We start from the raw sequence: 18,560 nt of genomic DNA, 5'->3' as shown, positions 1-18,560 counted from the left end.
GGTATTACTAAGTATCTCAAAATAACTACTATAGAGCCACCTCCGTAACAGTACCTCTTCCACCCAATGATTTCATCCACAGATGCAACTATTTGTTTACTTGAATAAACAAATCTTAAGGCTTGTATTGTTACACAGCAGACAAAAACAAGTTAAAATGCTTGACAGCCTTTTTGCAAGACATTTTATATATTATGAATATGGAACCTTCTGCTACTTGTGGAAATTCATAATCATTTTGTGAGGAATGCAAGTAGAAGGGTCTAAACTTTTATGTAACCCACGACCTGACAGACTATAAAGGCTACATTTTCAGTCAATTCAATTTTTCTGTGGTTGCCTACAGAACACCAAATTTCCTGTAAGGAGGAAAACCATCCTATGGATCTATGCTATGCAGTTACAGTCATGCTATTGGAAGAGTATAGGGATATCTAAGAGGGTAGGGATACCTAAGTAATTCCAACACTTTGAAAAAATTTGCATTCTTCAAACTTTCTTTGTAGCTCTCTGAAATTGATGTAGAATAACTCCTAAGAACATCTTCTTAGAAGTTTTTGAAAAAGAATGGGTGCCAGTGAAGATTAGAACAGTAATGACTAATCTGAAAAATCACCTGAGGCACCCAGCAGTCCAAGATAATCTTAGCACACTAATTAAATCAAAGAGACACTGGTGGCTGGTGAGATTTCACTATTAGTATCCTAACATGCCTATCGAACTTGCTGTGTATTTGAGGATACAGAAGAAACTAGAGAAAATAAATAGTTCTTGGATTAGAACGAAGGATTTTGTGACTTTGTGTGAAGAGGGTCACTGACTTGGAGCATATCTATTTTCTTTATGCGAAATTTAACTGTGATTAATATTGGAAAATAAATGAATTTTACTGTTGCTGGAGTACTGGATTTTGGGAGTAAGTAACTGAAGAAGAATGGATGGACTGAACAGATGTATACTTCCAGCCAGGTGGTCTCATTGAACATTCTGAATGAAGTCAAAAAAGAACTTCTCAGCTGCTATATCCGAAGGGCAAGCACTATGAAGTAAAAATACTGTATAAGGACTGCAGTCAATAATAAACCATTTGTGTGTTGAGAATGGTTTCCAACATGACATCAACTCATTAATGTCGGCAATTAGTAGGAAGCAAGAAGATGCCACATACAGCAAGAACAATCTCCCCTGACAGTAGAAAACTTAGGGATAGTTATGACTAGTATGATGCATAATACACATTGCTGAATAAACACTGTCATTTTGCACACGGAAGAAGTGGAAGGCACAGAGGCAATATTGAAATAAATGCTATTCTTAATTCCAACTACCATTCCAAAAAGAGTGGATACAATGCTTCTCATTGCAGAAATTTCATAGGACAAAGAAAAAACAGTAGCCTCAGTATTGCCGCTGAGAAATACCTATCACTGTTAATCTCTCAATTGCTTAATCACACATTGGCATAAATATAGAAGGAGCTCAGAAAAAATTGATACCACAGAAAACAGGCACAGCATTAGTGACTTACCAATACACAAACTTACTTTGCATGCGGCATCCACTACAGTATAGTGGATTAAGTTACTTATTTCCAAAGAAGGTTAAAACTTCCATAGCACTTGAATGGATTTTTTTATTTGAAGTGTACCGTTCCACAAAAATTAATCACAAGGCCAAAGATATTCCATAAAACGTAGCCATAGACATCTTAGACATTAACTGATGTCTACATAATGGAAAACTTTACTTAAATGAAATTATATTTATTACTCATTTATAAAGGATTAGCATCTCACATAAGTCACAGGCAGGTTATAAATATGAACAGTGTAAATTGTAGATAGCTAATAAACACAAAAAATGGCACAGTGCCCAAGATAACTTACTGGGCTGCTAGTGGTTCCATGCAGACTCACTTCAAAATACAGTTACCTTGATTTGACAATGTGAGTTAGCTTGGTTTTCCTGCTGGCAGAGCCAGGGACAGTAAAAAGGAGAACGGCAAGCTGGTGGATCTCGCACAGCAGGAGATATGAAAGGGGCAGAGGCAACCAGAAGACAGGGGAAGGTCTCAAGGCCAGCAATAGTGGCAGAGGATAAAGTGAAAGAGAAAGGTGAGGGAAAGAGTGTTGTTCAAGCAGTGGAGCTTGAATGAAATTAAGAGACAAGGGAACAACCACTGTAAGTAAATATAACCAGATCAGGCAATGTCCTAATGATCGCAGTGAATAAAATGAACATACCAGTTTTTGAAATTATGTAATGATCATTAAGCTTACTACTAATCCTTTATGAATGATTTAAAGGAATTATTGTGACAGAAAACATAATGGTTTACATTAAGTGGACAGATGAATAACACACCAGAATTACAAAAATTCTTCAGTAGTGTCTCTTACGAGGTGCAAATAACAAAGAGGTACCTTGTGCAGAATGGTAATATAGATAAGTAAATCATCCTTGTATATTTACCAGTCCTCATCTTCTGGTATCTTGCTTAGGGGAGGGTTCAGGCAGTATATATGATAAGCCATATTACATTCATCACACAGGAGTTGCATGTGAGCATCCTGTTTTCCACCACACAAATAACATGAACAAAAACGGCATTCCTTATCTGGATCAGCCCTACAGTGCTTGCACTCAGGGCCACTTTTTCCTGTCAAAAACAAAGAAAAAGTCAAATGCCATGTATCTCAGAAAACTGCATTACTGTATCAACAGGAAACAATTCTTTCTGCACATGAACACTGTCCTCTTGAAATTTATTTATTTGTTCTCCCCCCCCCCCCATAATAACTTTTATTTGACTACCTAGGCTAACGGGATTTTTTGTTGTATAAACCAGCAGCTTCTCTTATTTTCTCCCCATCAGCCCACTGTGCCTCACTGCCTTCAACATGACACCAGCATACTCTGCCTACAGATGAAGCCTTGAACAATCTTTGGTTGGAGTCTTCTTAAATTCAGCTATGAAAAAAACCCAGTTAGGAAATTGGTAACAGTCAGATGCAGACGGAACTACAATCTAGAACAGCTTTCTTCCCCATAGAATTAAATTTACAGTTGCATAAAAGAATTAATAGTCTAAGATCATAGTCCACCTCAAAATCACCAGTTGTTCACAGCAGCAGTTTAGTTTACACACAAAGAAACACTAACTTTCTGGTTTAGCTCACTTGGAAGTTTGGACTAAATGAACACTGCTATGAAAAAAAAAAAAGACACACAAACACACACAAAAAAATTGGCATTTGTTCCCAAATCATTCAGTAGCCTAAAATAGATATGAAAGAGCAGAACATAGAACAATTAAGACTTACAGGAAAAATGTTTGAAACAACTGGGAAGTCCAGAGAAATGAGAGAAGACTTCAGAAGAGAACTTGATCACTGCTCAAACAATTCCTTCATTAAAAGAAAAAAAAAAAATCACAGAATCATAGGATATCCCGAGTTGGAAGGGAACCACAAGGATCACCAAGTCCAACTCCTGTCCATGTTCAGATGTGTTCTGTGTGAAAGACATCTAGAAATGCCATGTAAGTGAACTTGACCTTCAACTAGCCTAATATAATAATTAACCGAATAATTCCAAGCTGCTCTTGAAATATCATTTTATCTGAAAGAAATAAATATCTTTGAATCAGAAGGCACAGAAGACTACAAAGACTATTAGAGAGTTTGGAGTTGGATAGAGGAAGTTGCAGAATCTAGATGCCTGCAATAATACAAAGACTTTTTTTTTTTTTTTCTGAAAGTTTAGAAGATAGGAAATAGAAAGGCTTATTAACTAACTTTCTTCATTCATTCTGTGAAGTTTACAACTTGTAATTCTGGCTCTCTGTTCCTACTGTAACATTCTATAATTTCATTCACTTGGATGGACAGACTGTTTATGTGAAGTTTTGAGACAGATGTAGACTGTCAGAAATACTATAAAGTAGGAACAACAACCTTTTCCTCCTTCTGAAGGAGTGGTAGACATCAAGGTAGATAACGTTCGTTCCTGTTACTACTTCCACAAGAGAAAGAAGGTGAGCGGGAATACAACAAAGAGTTTAAGACAGATGAGGAAAATCATAGGTAAAAACATCTTTAGTACTGACAATGGCCATCAGTTTGTTAGAGTACTTTAATATGTACTCTCTTTGTGTACTCTAACTGGGAAATCGCAATACAAGCTCAGAAAAAGGAATAGGGAAGACTGGGCCACAAAATGTTCTCAGGAGAACAATTCTGGGAGAAAAAAATAGCTATGAGTTATAGTAGTTCAGAAACTGAAAGAGCTGGAATACCAACACTTGGAATAAATCTTCTTTTAAGTCCATATGCAAACTATCTGAGAAACTTCTGAACTGATTGATAATGTCTACTCAAAAGGGCTATTTGCCTAGAAGGACAGTCTGGCAGACAAAATCTGTGACAGACAAAATTGCCCGTCATAATCTTTGCTAAAAATACCCCAACTCATTATTCATTCAAAAACTAACACTTTCATTCTCAGAAACAAAGACTGAATATGTCCATGATGTCACAGGCAAATTCATTAATAACAAATTTGAAAAGGAGGCCCATTATAAAAATGCAAACTATAAACCAACCTGCTCTAACCCCAAGCCCCATACAGCCTTTAGGAGACAGCATGAACTAAGAGTATCGCAACAAAAGAGAAGGACACAAATGTCAAATCATAACATTTAAGAAAACATTGCCTGTTTCCATAAAAGATTTAACCCTTAGTAAAAAATAGGATTTTTTTTCATACTAAAGGATGTCTGTCTTTCTGACACATTTTTATGGGAGACTAGATTTTCTCAAACCTCATGGATACGTGCCCCCAGGTTTGTCTCACTAGAAGGGGACAATACTATTCAGGGACAAGTTTCCATCTTCTACTAGATTTATTTCGTATTTTTTCTTCACCATGAGTTATTGTTTAAGTTGCTGCCTTCAGAAGCTGGAAAGCCTATCAAGTCATTGTAAGTTAGTTTGCTCACATAACATAAAGATTTATGAGCTGATTCCTGACAGAAAGAAAGACGAGGTATCTTCTTGATATATCCAGAACAGTTCTGGATACTTTTGCATTTTTCCTAAGCATATGGAGAACAAAAGTCACAATTATGGGATTGCAGATATCTCAGCCCCTACCTGCTGGGAAAAAAACTGCTCTCCCAACTGGATAGACTTTACAGAAAATGTGATCAACACAGATCAGAATGAAAACCTCTGTGGGAGAAACTCCATACTGAAAGTCTTTTAAGAAAGGGGGACCAGAATACCAAGTGTTATGCTACCTCTATTGTCCTTCTGGATGATATTGAGCAATATTCTTATCTTCACAGGTGGAAGACGTACACCTACATTGTAATTTGTAAATTTCTGTATGGGAAAAGACAAAAAAGCATCCAAATGGAAGTGATCTTCTAGTCTAAGACTTCTCCCACAGGGTTCATTTGAAGAGAAAACAAACAAACAAACAAACAAACATAAGAGTGCTGATGAAACAATCTGTACATGGCTGTACCTGTGGAATTTCTCAAACAGCTATGCAAAACTCACTGATCTGTCCAAGCTATCAACATCAATTCAAGTCGAAGTTGAAGAAATCCCAGGTAACTGGTCACTCCTTTGAAAAATCTTAGAACTGATGACTGAGCTGTCCCTAAATAAACTCATACTCTACCTCATCTGAGAAATAATAGGCAAAAGGAAATTTATTTTTCTCTATATCTTACCACCACATGTTGTCTAGGCTTACGTAATTTACTGTTTTCTGTTACAAAATCAGTTTCTGAGGTCAAAGTTTAGTAATAATCTCTTTTAAATATATATGTATTTCTGAAAAAAACAAAGGTCTATGTATTTGTTCAGTTAAACAACACCTGAAGTTTTCAACATTCTTCAATATACAAACAAAATGCAAACTTTTGTTTTCATTACATGGCTTTAATTTCTTACATTTATGCTTTACCATATTTGTAACTGAAATGCACTCATTATACCTGGCATATTGGTCATATGGAGACAGGTCTGTTCATCCCTACCAGCCAGGTATACTTTAGTTGCACTAATTATTTCACTTTCTCTTATTTATTTATTTATTTTTACTGGAAGAGTTACCTCACATTTATTGCATAAATCTTGACACTGCTGGAAATAATATATGTTGATGTCCAGTTCTTAATTCCTTTCTTGCACAGAAATAGTTGAAATGTATTTACAACTATGTTGCTTTTTAATTTACTAATTTGTTAACATAATTTTCTAGTAGGTGTAACTATAACTTTTTCCCAGACCGCAGAATTCAGTTAAATAATTTCAAATTGACTACCTTATATTTTTAAATGTAACTGATAAACTTGTAGTGATCCTTCATATACATTTTTTTCTAATTTATATATACAAGGCCTCATTAACATATGACCATGCTCAAGGAGTAACAATTTCCCTGTAGAGATAGCCTACAGTGTTTATATGGTGAGGATGATTTCCAAAGTATGCATACTAACTTTTGGAAAGGACACAGCTTCATTAGACAGCAATATAGTCAGCACATATTCTGATTCTGCTCACAGCAATCTTATTTAAAGATAGTTAATTCTTGAATATCACACGATACTATTGTAAGAAAAATCTACTGCTTTTCATAGCATACAAATAAGTCAAGATAGACGTCCATGTACTGATCGATACATGTGTATGTCTTTTAATTTTTTTAAATGCGAAGTAGGTTGAGCATGGCAGAAAGGCAATGGCTGTACTATTACTAATTAGAGCTCAATTGATATGCAGTGTTGTAAATCAACAATGACAAGACAGTTTACCACAAAAATTAGAACCACAATAACAGAAATGGAAAGGGCAATGTGGTGAGAAAGATGGACTCAGAAAAAAAAGAAGAGTTTATGAGAAGAAATCAAACTGAATTACCAGATCGATTAAATTTGTAGGTTTACATTTTTAAAGTTTATATTTCTATGTTATATTTATTTATGTAGGTTTATAAACAACATCCTGAAACAGGAACACAAACAGAATGAAACAAAACATACACAGAGGTGCTAATCTCTACACAGATAGCAGTAAGTGAGTCATTTAAGCAAAAAGGTTACAAATGACGGAATAGGTATAAAATAGGAAGGGAAGGAGCTGTACATGAAAATAAAGAGCTTGAACTTGAAATAGTAAAAACAGCAATCATCAGAGGAAGCACAGAATGTAAAATAAATATTCAAGCCAAATCAGATGTTCCCAATGTAGCTAATTTTGTATAGTCAGCAATATAGTAATTACTCACTTCCTTAACATGTGTATACTTTTAAAAATTAACTTAGTATACAGAAAATGTGGGAAAGAACTAAACAAACTGTAATAATTTTATATGCCCTTTAAAAGGTTTTGTAAATAATTATACTTGCAAAATAAATAGGTTTGTAAAAGCAAAGCAGTACCTATACACTTTAATTTTTCTCATATCAGTTTTTAATAGAAACGTGTTTTAAGATATTGCAAAACCCCTTAAATTATACAAAGAGAAGATAAAAAGAATGTGTTGTTTATTTATTTATTTATTTATTTTTTCTAAGAAACCTAAGGAAAGTCAATCACAAGCAATGAACAATGAATTGTGAAAAGGTTATTTACAGAAAGTCACATTTCAGCTTCTAAGAATACAACTTCAAATGCAGTATGCTTTTCTAAAAAGTTTTTTTTAGATGCATACAAGTAAACAGTAAGTACACTAATTATTGTGCACTAATAGCTACATAAAAAGATTCTGAAAAATACTTGCCTTGGCATCAAGAATCTAAGATATGATGTATCTGCTTCATTTTTTAATTCAGTAACATCTATTAGTAGAGCTGAAGATAAATCTCTCAGTTTCACTGTCATAAACACCATCTTATCACTCCTAACTTCAGTATATCTTTAAAGTTAGGATAAAATGTCCCACCACTTTTTAGATAATGCTGCCACCAACTCCTTCCATTGGCTGTGGGGAGGATGAGGAGGTATGGCATAGTTATTTTTAGAAGGTTTTAGAGGGCGAAATAATAATCTAAACATTAATCATTTGCTTTGTTTGTTTGTTTTTTCATGGTACTAGTAGCTCTGGTACAAACTTCTTAATTTTATTTTTTAATTCATACATAATAACAGGTTTAAAGAGCAGCATTACAGACTAATCCTGTCTTTGGCATTTATTAATTTATTAGAAGTTTAAATGGCATGTCCATTGCCATAGAAATTCTGATGACCTGGACACCTGTCTAGTAACTTAACTGGGATTATGAATTCATTTTGCACAGTTTGTTTGGAATATTCCCATTTCTCTGCTCATGACAAAGATGTTAAAATCTACCTTACAAGAAATACACCTTTAGAACAGAAATCTAAAAAGAATTCTATGTTACTACTTTCCTGTGCGTGCAAAACCTTTACTATTACCTCTGCAAACTCCTTCTTCTGCATTTTATATACACATCATTCAAGTATTCAATTTTTTATATCTATTCAAATGCCAAAAACAAAACCAAAAAACACATACTTTTGAAATCTCCATCACCAAATGTCAATGGATAAGCTCCTGGCTTTTCAATCTTGTACATTTCTTCTATAAAAAGGATTTTACAATCATTTATTGTGTCTTCTGGGCCTCTGAAAAATAAAAATAAAAAGTACATTCAACTTGGTTTCTCAGACCTAGACTCTGTAACTTATGACTCCCAAGAAATGGAATAAATCTATGTAGCATCTTTTTTCATTGTTGATTCAGTCCACACACAAAATTCAGCGCAGTACTAGCTCTACCAAAACCAAAACATACGCTCTTTACACTTGCATAAACAAAAGACTAGCTCATTGCCCTCAGATTACCTGACTGTCACATCACAGCTTGTAACTAAGTATGTCCTCCTTGACAGCCACCCACACCATTGCAATTCTCTAAATTGTACCTCTAAACCTACAAGCTATTTTGCTGGCTGACCAGACAAAATCCTATCCTCTTGAATAAAGCATACTAAATATCATTGTGAGGGTACACTGTCAGAAATGAACTAGATTTGTAACTTACAAGATACAGTAACAGATGTTACTTGGAACCTATACAGAAAGAAAAATGATAAAGGAGATCATTTAAAACTCTTATCACCAAAAGAAAGATTCAAAAACCCTACTTTGACTTCTAAAATGTCTTGGAAAACTAAAATCCAATCCTGCAAACACTTGTACAATATTGAATTTCAGATACTGAGATTAGTCCTGTTAATAACAGATTTCTGTACCAGCTCCACTCATTAGACCTCAGCAATAAATAACAAATACCCTATGACTCCACAGCCCTAATGCTAAAAGCCTTCTAGAGATGGATTAGAGAACATCATGTGTAAAGCAAAGGTTTTCACTTTCTCACATGCATTTACTAAAATTCTAATCCAAATATAAATGCATTTAGATAGAAAAGGTTAGAAAAAAAAAAACACACAACACTTCTAAAATGCTATCTTTTCTCTCCTCCCTAGGATAATAGAGTGTGTACTTCAACTACCTCTTCTTCTACTATTTTCAATTTACTACCTAATTTAGAACTGATTGTGAAGTTTCAGTATAATGCATATTGGAAGCATTTATTACTGAGCAGTCTCACTGACTTCACTGAATTGTGTTATTACCTATTGAGCAATCTGACAAAAGAGAAAAGAATTTGCTTGCTGTAGAGCTTTATTTCTTTTAGAATGATACCTAGCTATTAAAAATAAGTCTGAAGAACTTTTGGGTTTGTTGAACTTCTCTCCTTGTCAAAATTTACTCTTTTGAACTGCTGCAATCCCTATTTTGGTTCTAAAAGACCTCTTCAAAATCTGAAATTACACAAGCAACTAAAGGAATATAGACCAGGAATGCCATAGCTTTAATTATGAAGATTATACAGTTTAACATTTTACCAAGCCTGTGATGTTTGTAGTTAAAATGTCCGGGGAGCACTCTGCAACACAATAATTTTTTTTCTTCTCTCCCATACAGAGACATTGGATGTGCTGGACATAACAGAGAAGCAGTAGCACACAGTCAACCTATTTCCAAGTTGGGAAAGAGTTAAGATTACACAGGTTTTTGAAGGCTTTATTATGAATGAAAAACAGAACAAAACAAAAAACTAACACCTATTTGAACTATGTTGTGCAAGATTCTGCTAAGCAAAACTAAAGCATACTGCATCATTACAGGGAAAAAATGAAAATCAATAACATTGAAGATACTGATAAAATATTGCTAAACTGGAGACTAATTTCCAAGAAAACACCACCAGTAAGATAAAATGCTATGTTTCTTTCAAACTGTAAGAGTGTACACCATCCTGACAATATGTATAAATAGGATGAACAAGTCTTACAAGCCCCATTGGTAGGATATTGTTAAGAAATAATCACAGAGATAATCTAAAAATTCTTGCATAAAGATCCAAGTGGCATATTCCTACAAAAATTTCTAAGCCACAAAACTACATCAAACTATAGATGAGCAAGGAAACAATATATTATGGTCCAGAGCAAATAAGGCTAACTGCAATAACAGATCATCTTCACGACTAACACACTGGTGTCTGGGATTCGTTACCGAATATGACCAGATTCACAGGTCTAAATGTGTTGGGGAGCATGTATACTGCTTCTAAAAACAATGTGGGAAAGAAATGCACATGCACATACACTCACAAAAAGTATGTATCTAGTTTAAGTAAATCCATTTAAATGTCATCACTGTTTCTGTCCTCTTTATTGCTGATGCCTAAGAGCAGTTTTACTATCAAAGCAAACACGAGGCCTTTGTGCCATTCAAAGTTCCAAGCAGCTCTAGCCAACGGAAATGTAAATTAGAACATTCTTAATAAAAAGCTGCTATTTGTCTGTTAATAGTTTGTGGTGACTCAAATCTGGGACTTGACCATTTATTTTGCTTGAGGGTGTGCCTCTGCTTCTTCAGTAAGACTACAGTTCTCAGAAAAAAGAAGCAAAAAAGGAAAGGCTCTGCTCTCTCCCCCATTTCATTGTCTGATTCCACCACTTCCCTTGTGCTGACTCCAGTTCTTGGACTCTGTCACATGATGACTTAACTAAGGCAGAAGAAAACTAAGCCAGGAAAAAACCCACAGGCAACAAAACTCTTTTTGGTGGCCCTGAGATCTGCAGTGGTTTAGATCTCTATGGAACTGGAGTCTGAGAGGACTTTGATGGTGTCTTGATTCACCACGATTGCCTTTTACATGTACCAACAATTATTCACTTTGGCATCTGTATTTATTTGACCCTTTTTAGTCACTTCAATGTTTGGAGGGAAATACTTCCCCATTTGTTAGTCATATGCATAAACAGAAACCGCCAGCAAAACTGAGAGATTTTGGATATTTCAACAGAACAGACAAACACTACATCAATGCAAACATCACAATCTGATGGAGAAAAGCTTATTTTCCTCACCAAAAAAATCATGTATTTAAGGCACACTAGGGGGCATTGCTTAAAGCAGTTCTATACATTGTGGAAATATCCTTCAGTTTTATTTAAGTTTATATGCAGTGCAGTGAATGCAGGAAGGTGAATTCCCTGCATCTCGGTCTGGATGAGACTGTATGGTCCAACCACTCACACTAGAAGGCTGGGCTCCAGCTTCTGTCATTGCAAAGTCTGCCTCTGACAACATACATGTAAGGTTAGAGATACTTCTACTCTGTGCATGATCATGACATTTAAATTCCTCCAGCTGTCACCACATCTGCAGTTCTGTTTAAGGCAAAATCTCCAGTTTGGGTTTAAAGTGAAGTATGTATCTAGAAAATCCTCCCTGAAACAGATAAAAGAGCACTTCCAAGAATAACTACCCCTCTAAGAAGGGTTTTGGGGCAAATAGCCCCATAAGCTAAGTATAGCACTGCAGGTAAAGTGAGAGTGGAAATACCTCTCTTCTGCAGGACCATGCAAAAACCCTTTGGATTATCTACAACACAAACATAAATTCACAGTCATAAAACACCATGCATTCAAAGATGAACAGATCCTTTTCAAATGAAAAAATGTATGCATAATCTCAGGCAGAAAACATAAAAAAACAAATACAGAGGGACCTTCTCAGAGTATCAAGGTTTTCCTGCTTATTTTCTGGAAAAGAAAATAATTACAAAACACACCATCAACAACAAAAAACACCACCACCACCAACATAAAAAACAAAACAAAACAAAAAAAAAACAACCACATACAAAACAAAACAAACAAGCAAACACACACACAGAAAAAAGCTACCAGCCGTTCTTCTGACCCTCTTCAATGCTATAAACCTTGTCATGTTAGGACGTTCCTTATCTATACCACGGCTTGACTGCCTATCCAGCTTGATTCCTCTAATACCTATTTCTAATATAACTCATAAGCAGTGGATGCATTTTAAAACTAACACATAGAATTATGCTTTATTTCTCCTAAATAACACGAAATTTTACATTCAACAAACCATGTGTACAGATTTGAACATCTGTATGCATACAAAGAAAAACAAGCAAACCTTAAATTTTAAACAGATCTGTATGGGAAACTCAGAAAAGTTACAGAAGTGGAATACATTGCATTTTAGTAAGTGTACAACTACAGATGTATCTAATGAAAAGCTGAAGCATAATGTATTAAATCAGTTAAAATTTTGTCAGGAAATGATACTGACATGTTCAATGTAAACCAAAACATAGCTGCTACAAATATGACTCCCATATAAAAAGGTATTTTCAAATTCTAGTACATTTCAGACAAATTTCAGCCTATTTGCAAAGCTTATATTCCCTCAAGTTTTAAATCTTGCACATGTTCAGTATTTGATTGGGTTTGCCTGTAGTACTCTATCACTGTTATGAGCAAAAATGCTTCTAGGAAAGACTTGTAATGTTTCTTTCCCCTGTCTCTACATTGCCTTATTGTCTGGAGCTGTTTTACTTTAATTTAGCTCATTTCTTACAGCATTTTCTCCAGAATTTAGAAAGCAGTATCTGGGAAACCAAACCAAACCAATCCAAACAAACTTTACATTGCATGCAATTCTCTGAGTACAGTTTTCAGACAAGACGAAAGGTGGAAAAACACCTTAAAGCTGTGGAAGCAAATCTACAGATGCTTGTGCTATTACTATCCATATCTATGGGGAACAAGCCAAACCTGAGCTCAGTAGAATATTTACTAGGAGTAAATTCCACTAATGACAATTTAAACTATTAAACTACATTGATTTAAACTGTTAAACTATTAACTACATTGATTATGTCACTGTTTCCTTCAAACATGAAGATATTTATAATTTGGTTCAATGACATTAGTAAACTAAAAGGCACCATGTCAAAAAGGCACCATACTTCACTTTCTGTGAAGTATGCAGAAGCAAAGATTTTAATAATCAATTTCATTACCAAAAATCACATGTATGTCAACCTCAAAGCGTTGAAGCTCACCAATACTTCTTCTATATCTAGTTAAATTAAACAAGTCCTTTATCTAATGCTATAAAGCACAGAACTCTCAAAAAAAAAATAATCAATTGTAAGCAGGTAGCAATTGGTAAAAGTTTAATTTCCTCTCATAGCACTGCTATTCTTATGACTGCTCTGATACCTAGATGGAACTGATAAAACAGACAAAATTAGTAATTTCTATATCACATATACAGTGGTCATGGTAAATGTCCTTCTCTTTTGGGTGTCACTTGCACATTTCTTTGGGATAAGGGCACCCAGAAAATAAACTCTAACAAAGTTTTTCCTGAAAGGAGTCTAGTATTTGAACTTCAGAAAACATTGCATTTTCTGCTCTGAATGAAATAAGTAGCAAGCAAACACTACCACATACGTTTACAAAGCTGGTATGTTCCAGTAAATACCACAGTTGCATATCTACAACTACAGAGGAAGTTCAACTACCATTGTGACAACTGATGGCTAAGAAAAAGTAGGTTTGCCTTACCAAAGCTGAAAAACTCAACTTAGCTATTTGCTCTTAAAAGACTAATTTTTCTATCAACCTATGCATACATTAGCTTTAATGATCAGACCATACATAACTTCTCCTAAAAAAAAAAAAAAAAAAAAAAAATTATCTAGTAAAACTGTGGTCATATTATTCTGTGTAATATGCAGAGAAACCTTTCTAGACCTTTCGCACAAGACACCTTTCTACATTCCTTCACCTTACCATAGTAAAAATGAGATGAAAAAAAACTTAAATTATACCTTAAGCATAGTAAATAAGACTCCATTTGTATGTCATGAAAGCACACTAAATCCTCTAAAGAAATTAAATCCCAAAACAGGGCCAGCCAAACCCTGCAATACAACAAAATTCCTAACACAAGCTTTCCTTTTCGATAAGTTAGCCACAGACAGAGAGAAACCCTCAACTGAATCTTCTTATATCCATGTTTTTTGTTTGTTTAATTGTTTTTCCATCTTTCTTTTTATATAAACCTTCAGTTTGCAAAACACTCTAGACAAATGTAAGCGCACTTGATTAGTAATATGTTATCCAGGCAATATCCTTGATATTTTGAAGGTCAGCTTTAAAGAAAACAAAACCTGCTAGAAGACAATTACCGCATTGTGAATACTCTATTGGATCTTATAGTCTGAGAAATTCAGTTTCAATTGCTAGACCTATGTCTGGCATTTTCTAGTTTTATGATTTTACCATATTGAAATTAAAAAAAAAAAGAATTTCCACATGCACTGAGTCAAAACACACACCTAAAAAAAAAAACTATATATAAAACTATATATAAAAACTGTAAGAATTACACTATTGGAAAACAAAACAAAACAAAACAAAAAACAAACACATGGGTTATATTCACACAGTCAATCTCTAGGTCTTCTAAAGACTGGGGGTTAGAACTAGATGATCTTTAAGGTCCCTTTCAACCCAATCCATTCTACAATTCTATGATTCCAAGAAAAAAGGCATTGCTCACATTAAGTCATGTTTGCCACTGACAACTAAGACTTTTGTCAGCTTCTGTGGTTACCATCAAAGGGTCCAGGTCAGCAGAGATACAGCCACAATCAGAACAAAACCTAACAGAATGTAATGTCAGCTATGATCAGCGAATGTATGAATTCATTTAGCAATCGATACAGATATCAAAACAGGATCAAATTTACTACCACATTCAGAATCTGTATTTTCATATGCACTGCTTTGTTCACCTTCCATTTATGATCAACCAGCATCCATTCTGCATTTGCTAAACTTTCAGCAAGGATCCTTCTATTTTCTCCTGCACCATCAAACAGTTGGATACCTTCTTGAGAACTATGCAAGAAACCTTTTCAATATTACCACTCTCAAAGCTATAATTTAGAACTTAGTAAAAGTTAGAACTTTTACTATCATTACAATTCTGACAGCAATTGAGATACTCATGTTCCTAAGTTCACGTGTACCACATGTACCAGAAGCATGTCCTTGCTTCTTTACACTTTGTGCTTTCACATCTGTCAACTGCATGAACTTGTATCCTGACTTACTCAATGTACACTTTTGAAAGTGGGGATTGATTTTAAAATAGATAAAACTTTTAAAACTTTTTAAACAAGAGAAAACGGGCTCCTGAACAGAGTTCACGAATAATGTTTAAAAAACAGTACTATAAAAATACTAAGAATATGTTATAATCATTAGGCTAGAGAATTAAATTAGTGCAATTAAAATAAATAATCTCTACTGAAACCTACTCTTGAAAATCAAAACATGTTCTGACATGCACTTTAACATGTTTGTTCTAAGTCACTATCAACTAAAATAATGTTTCTGAAACTAAAACAAACACATGTATAAGCATTTATATTTCAAAAGATGTTAAACTGAAAATATCACAATGTGATATAAATTACTACTGCTTGCTTTACATTTAAACATAATTATAACTTTAGCTAAACTGCAAACACGTAATGTTTACACAATTAAAGGTTAAACATACCAATAAAGCAATTACAATTCTCACCAGATATGACTAGAGATTAGATTTTAAACAGGTTTCTTTTAAAAGTGACTTACTGATCTTCCCACATAAAAACAGCATGTTACATTGATAATTTGACCAAATCTTCTAGGTTGCATTAAATTGCAAAGAAGTTCTTTCACTTTGTATTGCATGCAAACTGAAAAACAGACAATATTTTCAAGGTTGTTTTAGAATATTCCACACTCATTTGGTTTATCATGAACATACAAATGTAGTTGCAAAATAGAACAGTACTAGTTGTGATTTTAATTCAGTTTTATTTATTTTTATTACATGAGCCACTATAATGACAAACACATTAGACAACTTTTCAACTGTGCAAAAATTTCATTCCCATAAATAAATATATGCTTAGAGAGAGAGAGCACTAAGACAAAGATAAAAACAAAACTATTTTCCAGGATACATTGAAGACTGTACTGTCAGAAATATCATGACCTATCAGGAACCCTTAAAGCCACTAAAACAAAGCAAAGCAAAGCAAAACAATCCCTATCCACCCCAACCCCTCTCACCCTCTTCCCTGACTGCTAAACCTACAGATTCACATTATGGGTACAAGTGCAAGCCAGACAGCATAATACTTTGTTAACCTCAGAAGTAAGCGTAATGTTTCATGCATTTATAAATCATCATATTATAAGTCATTGGTCAAGACTCTGAAAGAGAATCTTCGTTTGCAGGGACTATCCTTTTTCCTTAGCCTAGGAACTGCAAAGAAGGTGAGTATTAGAAAAGCAAGCAAAAACTTAACACCTGGAAAATGGGGAAAGCACTGGCCTAAGAAAATAGCAAGTTACATTGGCAGGTCCTAATAATATGTTTATTAGGGTAGCTCAGGAGCATGACTGTCCTGTGCCATTGACCAGATGGAGGAAAAGGCAGTAAATGAAGAACGATGGATCCCACCCACCATGCTGAGGACTGCCCATGGCCAGCCCTGCATCCACGTTGAGGACCTGTCCATGGTACTGCAGAAAGGCTCCTGGTTCAGGACCAGGGTGGGGAAAGGCCTTGACATTGTTACAACTCTCCCCATTTTGAGTCTCAATTAAGTTGGTTGTTTGCACTATCACAATGCTAAATGGCCAGCTGCAGATTCCAAATCCATGTTCAAACATGCAGGTGTTAACACCTAGCTGACAGAATACCCTGAAACAACCAAGTAAAAAGAGCTAGCATCCAGAGATTTTTCTGCTCAGAACAGGATGCATTTCTTCTTACCAAGAATTCCTGAAAGTCAGAAAGTACACAGATCTATAGAGAGAAAAAGTCCTAATTAATTTGATACTTAGAGGGCAGTTACTGATTGTGAAGTGTCTTCATTCTTTATGTTGCTCTTTAGACAAATTAAATCAAATTCCCATGCCATGATGGCCTATTCCATTACTGCATGATATTAAATGCCCCATTCAAGTCCCTTATGGCTATTGCATAATGGCAATATAGCTTTTCTAGTCATTATGTGAATGTTTGGAGTTGGTGATGATACGATTATAATTCATTTTTACGTGAGTATATAACAATTTTCATAGACTTCTGGTTAAAACTGCTGAGAGATTCCTTCAACGTCAGGAAGCTGTGGATGGGACAGGCAAGCAAAGGGTCAGGCATGATCAGAAGAGAAGGAATACAGCAATCAAGGCTGAAGTGTAATCACTTTAAGTGCAGATATCTAAAGAAGGAAATGCCAGCAAAACAGCTTTATGGGGAAAGCTCCTGTGCCCTTTCTGGGGAACCTGCACACCTGGCTGCCTCTCTGAAATGACTGTATACTAACGCACACAGCACGGGGAACAAACAGGGTGAATCACTGAAGTCTGTGTAATTATTACATGAGTACAACCCCACTGGGATGATAGAGCATGGTGGGATAGCTCATGTGACTGGGGTGCTGTGGTGAATGGATACACACTCTTTAGGCAGGCTATTAAGGCAAGGACGAGAAGTTGCCCTTTAACAGGGACAGGTCAGTAGCCAGTCAAGAGCTCACCGGTCAAGATTACTAGACAAAACTACATTGGTGATGCTAGTATTGCATCCACAGGACCTGGTTCTCAAGGGGAATTGTAAGCACCTTGATAGGATGACACAGCAGAACACAAGAAATGTAAAAAATTCTGAGGAGCAGTGACAACTTGCTGACACAGGTGATCAAGGAAACCTGGATGGCTAGGCCTGACTACAAACAGAAGAAATTAAATGTGAAAGCGGCAGCTTTGGCTGCAGCAATGATGAGAGGTTGGAATTAAAGGTCCTTAGAGGTGGCAGCAAGGTAAAAAGCAACGCCACAGACTGGATTTCAGACAGCAGATTGACCTCTTCAGAGATCAGCTTGGAAAAATCCCACAAGATACAGCCCTTAATATTAAAGAATCCCGTTCTCCAAGCTCAGAAAAGGTTCATCCCCACATGCAGGAAATCAAAGGCATCAGGAGGCCTGCATTGATGAACAAGCTGCTCCTGACTAAACTCACACATAAAAAGGAAGTATGTAAGAGG

General features: G+C 35.2%; 1 protein-coding gene across 3 annotated transcripts in view; it reads right to left on the bottom strand.

Annotated features, from left to right (window-relative positions):
* Positions 1–18,560, bottom strand: part of UHRF2 (ubiquitin like with PHD and ring finger domains 2) — an 84,695-nt gene that overhangs the window by 22,304 nt on the left and 43,831 nt on the right. For all 3 annotated transcript variants that reach the window (XM_068667642.1, XM_068667640.1, XM_068667641.1), the window contains exons 5-6: positions 8,554–8,663; positions 2,473–2,659 (exon numbers count right to left, since the gene is read on the bottom strand). In XM_068667642.1, the coding sequence (XP_068523743.1) occupies positions 2,473–2,659; positions 8,554–8,663 (297 nt within the window). The remainder of the gene's footprint in view (positions 1–2,472; positions 2,660–8,553; positions 8,664–18,560) is intronic.

This window comes from Anas acuta, chromosome Z (genome assembly GCF_963932015.1).
Source record: "Anas acuta chromosome Z, bAnaAcu1.1, whole genome shotgun sequence".
NCBI classification, from domain to species: Eukaryota; Metazoa; Chordata; class Aves; order Anseriformes; family Anatidae; genus Anas; species Anas acuta.
The sequence above is the reverse complement of the archived record's forward strand: the minus strand, read 5'-3'. Positions and strand labels throughout refer to the sequence as shown.